Source organism: Acartia tonsa, chromosome 14 (genome assembly GCF_053477335.1).
Source record: "Acartia tonsa isolate MP-2025a chromosome 14, ASM5347733v1, whole genome shotgun sequence".
Lineage (NCBI taxonomy): Eukaryota > Metazoa > Arthropoda > Copepoda > Calanoida > Acartiidae > Acartia > Acartia tonsa.
In genome coordinates this window covers 20028016-20038563 of record NC_137273.1, presented here as the reverse complement: position 1 = coordinate 20038563, position 10548 = coordinate 20028016, and the positions used below count along the sequence as shown (strand labels likewise).

The following is a 10548-nucleotide window of genomic DNA, read 5'->3' as shown; positions in this document are numbered from 1 at the left end:
TAATTAGTTTAGTTGTTATCATAATGTCAAGCTTCGTACAAACAGGAATATAAATACATTTAGAAATAATTTCAAATGTTTTGATCTTTAAAAATTAATTTAAAATTTTTAACACAAAGACGAGTACTTCAAATATAAGCGTGACTCTTTTAAGAAATAAGTCAAGAAATAACGAAAGTAATCAGAGGGGGAGGGAACATCTGCAAATTATACTGGTACTCAAAGTTTTTGGTATTTGTTGGCTTAAAAACTTTGGGTATATTAACTTAATGCTGATTGGCGGTTCAATCTACGTTATTGTAACTTTTCCTCAAACAAAGATAATTTATTGGAGGGGTAATTTTGTCCTTCTTAATTGTGGGTGTACACTTAACCCAATTTATTGTCTAAGATCTAAGAGAAAACTATCCTTATACTAAAGTAACAGGATGTTTGTCTGTGTGTCTGTCTGTGTGTCTGTGTTTACCGAAGGATCTCGCTAACCGCTGAACCGATTGGGTTCTCCTTAACAGGGTAGATTCTCATATGTCCCGGGAAGGTTTATAATTATTTTGGGGGAGGGTACCACCACCCTCCCTAGAGAAATTAAATTTTTTAAATATTTACCAATTTTAAAAAGAGAGTTCAACGAAAAATAAACGTCAAACGTAATTTTTTTAAAACTTTTTCTTTAAAAATCTAAAATAAGAAATTGAATTATCAAATTCGACTCTCTCCTCCTCAAGTGCCCCTAGAGGCCTCTAGGGGGCGTAGCCGCTAGTATATATTAAAGCTCCTCATTTAAAGAAAAGTTTTTTTCCAGCATGGCTTCAAAACTGGTTAATATCCGCTGGATTATACCCAGTACTCTCAGCCATACTGAAAATCATGTATAGCATCGTATTACAGACAATTTTCCAAGAATATTAAAATAATTATCATAAAACTAATACCAGTCTTGTTTGCCCGCGCCTTCAGGGCTAAAAAAAACTAGTTTTTATCTTATAATTTTTCATTTTAATATCCGCTCAAAGCTATCTATAACAGGTGCAATTAATAACTATTAAAATTTCAAACATGCATTAACATTGAACAGACAGCAAAGTTATAGTATATTATTGTTTTTTTTTTAAATATATGAATATCTTTAAGATATATTAATATTTGAAATTTTTAAAATCCCTTAATAAACAGAAACTAATTTACAAAATGAAATTTAATACAAATTGTATTTTTACTTTATGCTAACCAGGAGACAATTCTGTAATAGATAATGTTACTATAAGCTTAATTCCTCAAAAGAAAGGTAATTTTAAGTTTTTTTTAAAACAAGATCGATTGTGTCCAATAGTACCAATGCTACCCTCATAATAGCTGTCTGTCTGTACCGATCTAGTTCTCCTTTACAGCTTCCCATAGATCTTGGGAAGGTTTATAACTTTTGTGGGGGAGAGCTGATCTTAATGAAGACAAATTATTTTTCATATTGAAATAAAAAACAAGTGTCACTAGAGGCCTCTAGGGGCGTATCCGCTAGTTTAAAATAATAAGCTAAATATTAGCACATACAAAGAGAAAGTTGATGAAAAAGAATGGGGTTAAGATACAAGAGCAAAAATTGCGAAGGTGAGTAGAGTAGCTTTGCTACTAAAAACATCATGAATATGGAGCTTTAAGTACCAGCCCTGTTGGGATGTACAATCTCCTTCTTAACCTAACCTAACAAAAGCTAATCACAACAAATGCATTTTGTTATCAATAATTAAGTCTGGGTTCCTCTAACATGAGGACTGATATTACTCAAAAAAATAATCCTTCTTTTACTTTTTTAGGACTAATCAAGCGTCATTTTGAATATGTGGTCAAATCTGACAGGTATAGGTCTGAGGTCAATAGAAGATATTCAGATTTTCAGGTTAGATTATTTTTTCAATCTCAATTTATTATCTGATTAAGTTCTGCTCGTAAAAAATGTAGCTTGGCCGAACCCAGTAAAAGTGTCGGACTGATTATGACGTAAAAAAAATAATTAGCCAATGAAAGGCCACTATAAATTTTACCATTGTTCAATTGACGTCATAATCAGTGAGACACTATTACTTGGTTCAGCTTGGCCCGCATGGGACATAATAAACGGCATTTGTTTCTATATTCGTCAGGTATCTTAATTTATAAGACAATGGATGATAAATTGATGTACATATGACAATGATGATTTATGACAGATTGGAGCTTTGAGTATCCCCTTGTAATTTTCTCCTTTTTTACAAAATGATTAAATGGTGCAGGGTTAGAGAAAAAAATCCAATCCAGACAGACACGGACACTTAAAGTAGCTTAGCTATTATTGTATAATTGATTCATTAGAATAAAGCAATATCGGAAGAAAGGATAAAATTACTCTATATTCCCACCCTCAGGACTTTGTACCGACTTTATATTGGGTCTTTGAAAATCAACCTATAGCGTCGGAATATTAACACTGCCAAGTCGATACAAAAGCGCAGAAAGCAATTTGCTAGCAGAAAAAAAGTCCTTAACATATATAGCTTTATTATTGATTCTATTTATTAACATGTCATTTTAGATCCTGTATGATTTGCTGCTACAAAGATTTCCGTACAGATTGATACCAAAGGTTGGTTAAATTTTAAATTAAAAGGAGATGGCATATATATCAAAATATGAATATACAGTTGCTCCTTCCCTAGCATCCAGAGAAGGGCGAAGAGAGGTCAGGAAATTTTAAGAAAAAAACAAATCATTTTGAGAAGCCATTTCCAAGATCTTAAGCTTTAGGAACAATCCTTCTTCTATATATTATATGAATCCTTTTTCATGTGGTATTCATTTAGATACTAAAGTCATATAAACAAATTACAGTGATATGCTTTCAAGGTGATCAATTTTTCTCAGATCAATTTCACTTTCGCCCTCCTGGTGGACGCTGATTGAGAGATAGACCCTAAGTATTATTTTAGAGTTTTCTCTTTGTTATTCCAATAGCTTTCACCTTAACATCATTGATTGGTGTACTGTAGCTCCCATGGTGACTCAAAGTCAAAATCTGGATTTAGAATTTGGTTACCCTGAAAGCATCCCACTGTAAATCAAATCTGGTCAGAAAATCCCAACTCAAAATATTTTATTTTAGTTGCCACCTGCCAAGTTGTTGGCCATAGTGTCAGGAAGTGAGAGTGATGTCATAGATTCCAGAAGAAAAGCTCTTACTAGATGGATACAGGTACTGTATTTCAGAATGATAATTATTAATGTGTAGCTGTGGAAAGAGGATATTGTAGCTAAAATCAATCTTGCCTCTTTTTTACCAAGGTAGATTTTTATGAAAGAAAATTGAGAAAATTCTTTAAATTTGGTTTAAAATGGTAGTCATTTATTTCTATGGGCGATTTCTCTTGAGAGGGTAGTGGTACACTTCCCCAAAATAATAATAAACCTTTCCAGAACCTATGAGAAGCTACACTGTAAAGGAAAACCATATATAATTCTCATTGAACTTTGTTTTACATAGGTGATAACATCTCATCCAGTTATTACCAATGACCCAATGATCAAGTTCTTCTTGACTGATCTGTCTGTGGATTTCTACAACTTCCTCAAGGATCAATTCAGGTGAAATTACATCAATAATATTGGCATTCTAACTACTGCTACCAAGTCAGATATATGACACTATTCCTTTTATATAAAGTAGTAAGCTTTTTTTCTGTGGCAATGAATCTTGGTAACTGCTAAACCGATATGGTTCACCTTTAAAGTGAAGCTTGTTAAAGGTCTTTAGACAGTTTTAGGCTATTTATTTTAAAAGTCTGGATTTGGTTTTAGGTTATTTTTCTGCTCTTCCATGTCCCTTCGAATATAGAACCCTAGATTCTAGGGGCGCAACCTCAAATACTTAATAAAGAACTTTGCAAATGAATGCTTTAAATAGATATTGGGCTTCTAATTATTCATTTTATTTATATTATCTTTGTTTCACTTTTATCTACAGATGTTCTATCAATGTAAAAAATAAAATGGATGTTTTTTTAACGGATCTTTAATTTCTTACAATTTAGGCATTTACCAGATGAGTACATCCTGAGCCCTCATGGACCGACTGCAAGGTATGTTGATATACAATAAAAGATGTAAAATTTAGATGAAAATATAAGGGCAATTATGTCAACAATAACTTACATTGAAATAGATTTGTAATAGCAATCAAGAGTTAATTGTAATGTAGTGCATAATATAATATCTCAATACTTACTCAACAGATTGAGTTCATCTTTTTAGGTAAAGTTCACTTATGTCCCAGAATTGTTTCGGGCTTTATTATTTTAAATCTAAGCATTGGGACGGTTTAAGGCTATTTTTATGCCATTTCTATACCCATTTGAATACAGAGCTGCTATATGTTATGGGTACTTTTGATATTCATTATAAAAGAGCAAATGTTTTAGCATACATATAATTATATCTCTGAATATGGCTAATCCTGGACCCAGAGCCAATGTTATGGCTCACAGAGCTTAACTAATATAATAATAATCATAATTAGGAATATGGCTACTCCTGGACTAAGAGCCAATGTAATGGCTCACAGAGCTTAATTAATATGAAAATAATCATAATTAGGAATATGGCTACTCCTGGACTAAGAGCCAATGTTATGGCTCACAGAGCTAAACTAATATGATAATAATCATAATTAGGAATATGGCTACTCCTGGACTAAGAGCCAATGTAATGGCTCACAGAGCTTAATTAATATGAAAATAATCATAATTAGGAATATGGCTACTCCTGGACTAAGAGCCAATGTTATGGCTCACAGAGCTAAACTAATAGGATAATAATCATAATTAGGAATATGGCTACTTCTGGACTAAGAGCCAATGTTATGGCTCACAGAGCTAAACTAATATGATAATAATCATAATTAGGAATATGGCTACTCCTGGACTCAGAGCCAATGTTATGGCTCACAGAGCTAAACTAATATGATAATAATTATAATTAGGAATATGGCTACTCCTGGACTAAGAGCCAATGTTATGGCTCACAGAGCTAAACTTATGCAGATGAAAGATGTTCTTAATCAGCTAAGTATGAATTTTATTTAAATCACCTACTTTTTAAAAGCGAAGCTTTTCTATAATTAGGGTTGGTCCGTCCTCCCGTCTGGGTAGTTAGCTATTTTTGTTTATTTTAAAAGTTTAGAATTGTTCTATCGATTTCAAACTTTGCATAGTGATTCCTATAACAATAAGGTACGATTTAGGAAGCAAAGCAACTTTCTAAACGTTACCAGAAGATCTGTACGTCCATCTGATTTATCTGATTTTTAGAACAATAACAAATATAAATTAATTGATTGATATTTATTTAAAGGTATTCTATTTGAAAAGATGAAAAACCAATACAAAGAATCAAATGCTGATTTAAATTTAATTGCTAAGGTAAATTTTGTTATCACTTCTTTTTTTAAAACAAGGATGACAACATCCATAAGTAGTGAAGTAAAAATCAATGCAGACCAATGTTACCCTCTGACATACTGACAAATAAAGTGAATTATAGGGTAGCTTCTCATTTTTTTTAATGAAGACTAAAATTTCAGCCCTTGGATTATGATTCAAGCCATTTTAATTTGCAGTAATCATTTCAATGTCCCATTTCATCCCAAAATAATTTTCCATTTATTTCTATTTAATAACTAAACATTTTTTTGTTAATTTTTGATTCAATTAATTACATATACAGTCATAATTGATAGCATATGATAAAAATAGTGGCTTCGCCCCAAAAGAAAGCTAAGGTGGTATTTATAGTAATTTTTTCTTGAAATAAGTATAAACCCTCCCTGGACCTGTAAGTAGCTGGACTGAAAAGGAAAACCATGTCAGTTCTTCGGTGACCGAGATTTTAAGCTACAGAGACACTGAGGGACATACATCCTGTTACTTTTGAATATGGATATCCAGTTACTGTACATCCTAGGAATTTGCAACCCTGTCAACTAGCGACATATCAGGTTCCTCTGAATGGTCCATGGTCAAGGATAGGATGTACAAGGCTTCCAAACAGTCACCAGAAATCGGTAATTTAAACAATAATTATATAAAGGATCTTGAGTTAGACAATATTCTTTTTAAAGACGACGTTCCATGATTCTGGCAAATATTTCTGAGGAATTAAGGGAGGAAGGTTGTATTTCATAACTTTAGGTCAGGTGAGGTTGGCATTTATTGAGTAGGTAGCCACGTACGGTAAAGGCATCAAAGGTATAGACCCCGAAGGGGATTAATACAGTTGTATTGATCAGACGCTGTGTTACTAATGGTCCAATTTAGGAATTGATGCTTACTATATCTATTATAAATGAATTGTAGGAAGTGTTTACAGCCAGCTAGCAACACAGAGTGATGAGAATGTCCTTCAAAAGATTTTACTTCTTCTTGACATCATCACAGCTTTTGAGGATCTTTGCTTCAGGTAATGCATTTTGGTACTTTCCCTAAAAGTGCTTAGTGAGCACATATCCCGTCACTAATAGACATCTTAGGGGGAAGAGTGGTGTTTAACACCCTCCCTCCCTCTGTAAACTTTGAAACAACCCCCTTAGAAAAAAAAAGCTTGGACGTCCTTGTATTCACTATCACCAAGGCCTTTTTTTCTGTGCTAGACTAGCCACTAAGGGAAACAACTGTTAATTTTGCTCAAAAATTAAGGATTGAGAGCAAATATATCTTGAAACTTATATACAACCATTTCTTTCCCCCACATAATAAACAAGGAAGACAAAATCCAAAGAGCTAATTAGACAGAAGGTCAAAAAAATATTAAGTGGCAGAGTGTATAACATTACTGAAACTGAAAACTAGCTAGATAGAATTATAATATACAAGTCTAAAAATTTGTTTAACATTATGCTTTATCATTCCAGGAATTATATTTCAAAGGTTATTCTATTTTCAGGCAAGATAAAGGAATTGCAAATGATCAGAAGCGAGGATTGGATAAAATATTGATGATCAAGCGTAGAGATACCAGGTTTACACAACTTTTTATAATAATAACGGGGGAGGGGGAATGGTGTCGACCCTTCAGGCCACTTTTAATTTAAGTTTTAGAAGAAAAAATAAATTGTTTTTTAATTTTGTGCGGGGCGGGGAGAATTTTTAAAGAAGTTGTTTCTCTTGCTTGGAACCCTTTCCCAAAATAGTTATAAACCTTGCCTTGGCGTTCTGTCATTCTATTAAATCTTGATTGGTTGGTTAAAACTAGCAGTGACAAAACTTTTGATCAATTATTTTAATCTACAAAAGGTGTAATATTATTTAATTATCATTATTTGTCATGAACATCAATTTATCTTCCATTGTCCCATCTCTAGCGAAACCAATAAATTATCTATTCATGATTTCAGAGGAATTCTGACTACAAACAGTGACTGGAGGGAACAAATAGAAATATATATTCATGATTTCAGAGGAATTCTGACTACAAACAGTGGCTGGAGGGAACAAATAGAAAAACAAATTGGGGAACATGAAGTTATTCTTTCAGATTTAGAGTGTAGACAGGTGGGTAAAACCAAAGCTTTTCTATAATTGACAGGGAGTAAGGGAGGGGACAATGGGCAATTAATTCAATTTAAGAGATTTCAAAGAAAGGCTATGAAATCCAGATTAATCCAGAAAATTTGAAGGAATTTTTAAAGGGTGTGTTAATAAAATTTAGAAAACTATAAAATAAGAAAAAAAGCAATCATTTGAAAATAAGATTACCAGTATATCAGACTGACGTAACCATTTTGTAATTAATTACTAGAAAAATCTCCCTAGAACTCATTCAACCCATATTCCTAGATTTGAAATGCCACTATACACAAGAATTATATTTAGGTTGTTAGATTAAGGTTCCTAGATTGTTTATTACACAAATATCACAAAAAAGTTTTTATCTATGAAATGATATTTTTGGAGAATATTTTTTTTTAACCAGCCATATCATAACAAATTCTTCTTTCTGCTATATTCAAAACTAACTAAACGAGTTAGCAGCTTATGATTCATTAGTACCCAAAGTCAGTCAGAAAAGCGGATTTTGAACTATTTGGCCAAAAATGTTTGTATGATGTAAATATCCCATTTATTTGTTTTTTGGAACAATAATTTCTAGGACAATATCTTACACAAACTTTATATGATCAGACCTGAAATATAAGCATGTCAATAAACAAACATTATCCTGTATTTAAGGAAACTTTGCAAGAAATATAAGTACAATTGTTTTTTGACTTATAGAATGAATAGCAGCTACGCCCCTAGAAGGCTCTAGGGGCACTTAAGGTAGGAGGGGGAAAAGTCAACCTCATCCCATTTTTAATTTAAGTTGCAAAAGACTAAAATATATATTTTTTTGGGGGGAGGGGGGTGAAGACACCCTCTCCAAAAATAGTTTAAAACCTTCCCAGGACCTATAAGAAGCTTTACTTTAAAGGAGAACAATATCGGTTCAGCGGTTAGCGAGATCCTTCGGGACAGACAAAAAATGCTTACTACTTTAAATAATAGGATAATCTGCTTAAATAAGCCTTGATTCTCTACAAATTGATTGTAAATTATGCTGTTAGAAGCTTTTATAATGCCTATAAACCTGGCCTACCATTGGCACTATAAACAGCTTCATAATGTTGCAAAAAGTTTTATTTGTAGGCTTTTTCTTTGGTATGCGCAGACTCAGAAATCAAACTCTGTCTCAATTATTTCAACACACTGAATGGTAAGAACAAACCTTTTCAAATAAAATCGACCCTCCCCAACTTCCAGTTACAATATTTTTAAAAGAAAGAGTATTTTTGTTGAAGAGGGGTTATTTTTTCTATTTAGAATTTCTCTTCTGAGGGTGGTGGTACCCAGGGAGTAAGGGAGGGGACAATGGATCGAATATTCAGTTTTTAAGGAGTCTCAGACTTTGGGGACTGGCTTAAAGGGAATGTGCACGAATACAGCAGATTCTTACTGATTTTGGGGACTTGCGCATCAATGCCCCGCTAACTAGCTGAGCTAGTTTTGAATATGCAGACAGAAAAGTTTGTTGTTTATCGCTGGTTTTAACAAATATTTTTTCCCAAGAAAATGTCTTTTCATGTATAGAAACTCTACTGTGATATTTATGTATTAAATAATCTAAGAACCGCTTGAATTTTGGGGTCAGTTATAAATATATAAGAAGGGTTGTGGTAGTTCTAAACAAGATTTTTCTAGTGATTAATTACAGAATGTTTACTACATTGTGATGTGTTGATAATTTAATTTTCAAGTAAATGATTTTTTTCTTAGAACTAATTTTGTTCTAAATTTGGTTACCATGATCCCTTAACAATTTTGGTAAAATTTTCTTGAAAAATCTGGTTTTTATTGCTTTTCAGCGAACCCTCTTAAATTGAATTAATTGCCCATTGTCCCCTCCCTTACTCCCTGGGTGGTACCCTTCCACAAAATAATCCTAAACCGTCCCAGGACCTATGAAAAGCTACATTGGTAAAGGAGAACCACATTGGTTCAATGATTGTCTAGATCATTCGGTATACACGAACAGGCAGAGATCCTGATTTTTATTTTAGGTGTTTTGGAGTCGCTGTCACAGACAAACAGCAAGTTCATGAATGGTCTGGCAAATGAATGGACAAAACTCAGCCAATAAATGATAATAGTTATTTCTCGCATCGTATTATAAACGACTTTCCGCGGATATAGAATGTACAATTATGAGATTAAAACCAGTTTTTTTAGCCCCAAAGTGCCAAAGGGACGGGTTTAAAAAATGGTTTTAATCTTATGATTGTATATTTTTATATTCGTAGAAAGCTGGATATAATACGATGCTAGACATAGTTTTTTCGTATGGATGAGAACCGATTCCTATCCACCGGATTCGAATGAATACGAGAAATGAATTTACAGCACTGAAACAAAAGTCCTTTCTTCGTAGCATTTATTTAGAAATATATTTCAGTGAACAATAACATGGCACCCTCTTCAGTCTATTGTAGTTTAGCTAAATGTTGCATTTAAACATAGAGTTTTACAAAAATTGTTATGTCCAAGTCAATTAATTTTTACCGAGAAAAAAAAACATTTTAATCACGAAACCTTTCACATTTTATAGTTTATATTTTGTTATTAATGTTGTTTACCAAATAAATGTATAAGTATTGATGTATAAACCAGACAACTATCTTGCCCAATTGGTGGAGACTCTTTTCGTCTCCTGGCATATTGCTTTCTGTTCTTTTATAGGGTGTGTTTATATTTCAGATACTATCATTAGATTTCAAAAACCCATTATAAAATCGGGACTTGAGTCTCCGACCTGTGACCAGATCTATCTTGAATGGTAGGCAAAAAAATCACATTTCCTGAAGAACAGGTGGACAGACAAAGTTGATAAAAGGGTAGCCTCTCTTTACTTACAAAAACACTTGTCCTACTTCTTTACTACGACGCATATTTAAAGTTAATACCTGCATATCTACACATGTGTTTTATTTCATGT

General features: G+C 32.8%; 1 protein-coding gene across 1 annotated transcript; it reads left to right on the top strand.

The window, feature by feature from the left end:
• Positions 1–1182: 1182 nt before the first annotated feature.
• LOC145305952 (sorting nexin-8-like) lies at positions 1183–10219 on the top strand. The gene is made up of 14 exons (XM_080147858.1): positions 1183–1285; positions 1812–1894; positions 2567–2617; positions 3134–3223; positions 3512–3612; positions 4059–4106; positions 5006–5091; positions 5377–5444; positions 5986–6085; positions 6378–6480; positions 6964–7038; positions 7478–7571; positions 8706–8772; positions 9617–10219. Exons 5-14 carry the CDS (start codon positions 3548–3550, stop codon positions 9694–9696), a joined length of 786 nt encoding a protein of 261 aa, XP_080003984.1. The 5' UTR covers positions 1183–1285; positions 1812–1894; positions 2567–2617; positions 3134–3223; positions 3512–3547; the 3' UTR covers positions 9697–10219.
• Positions 10220–10548: the final 329 nt, after the last annotated feature.

Bases quoted from the DNA above. Each gene is read 5' to 3' on its own strand.
- LOC145305952 (XM_080147858.1), top strand. From the start codon at position 3,548: ATGATCAAGTTCTTCTTGACTGATCTGTCTGTGGATTTCTACAACTTC. The intron at 3,613-4,058 runs GTGAAATTACAT...CTTACAATTTAG, and splicing joins TTCCTCAAGGATCAATTCAG to GCATTTACCAGATGAGTACA. The intron at 5,092-5,376 runs GTATGAATTTTA...ATTTATTTAAAG, and splicing joins AGATGTTCTTAATCAGCTAA to GTATTCTATTTGAAAAGATG.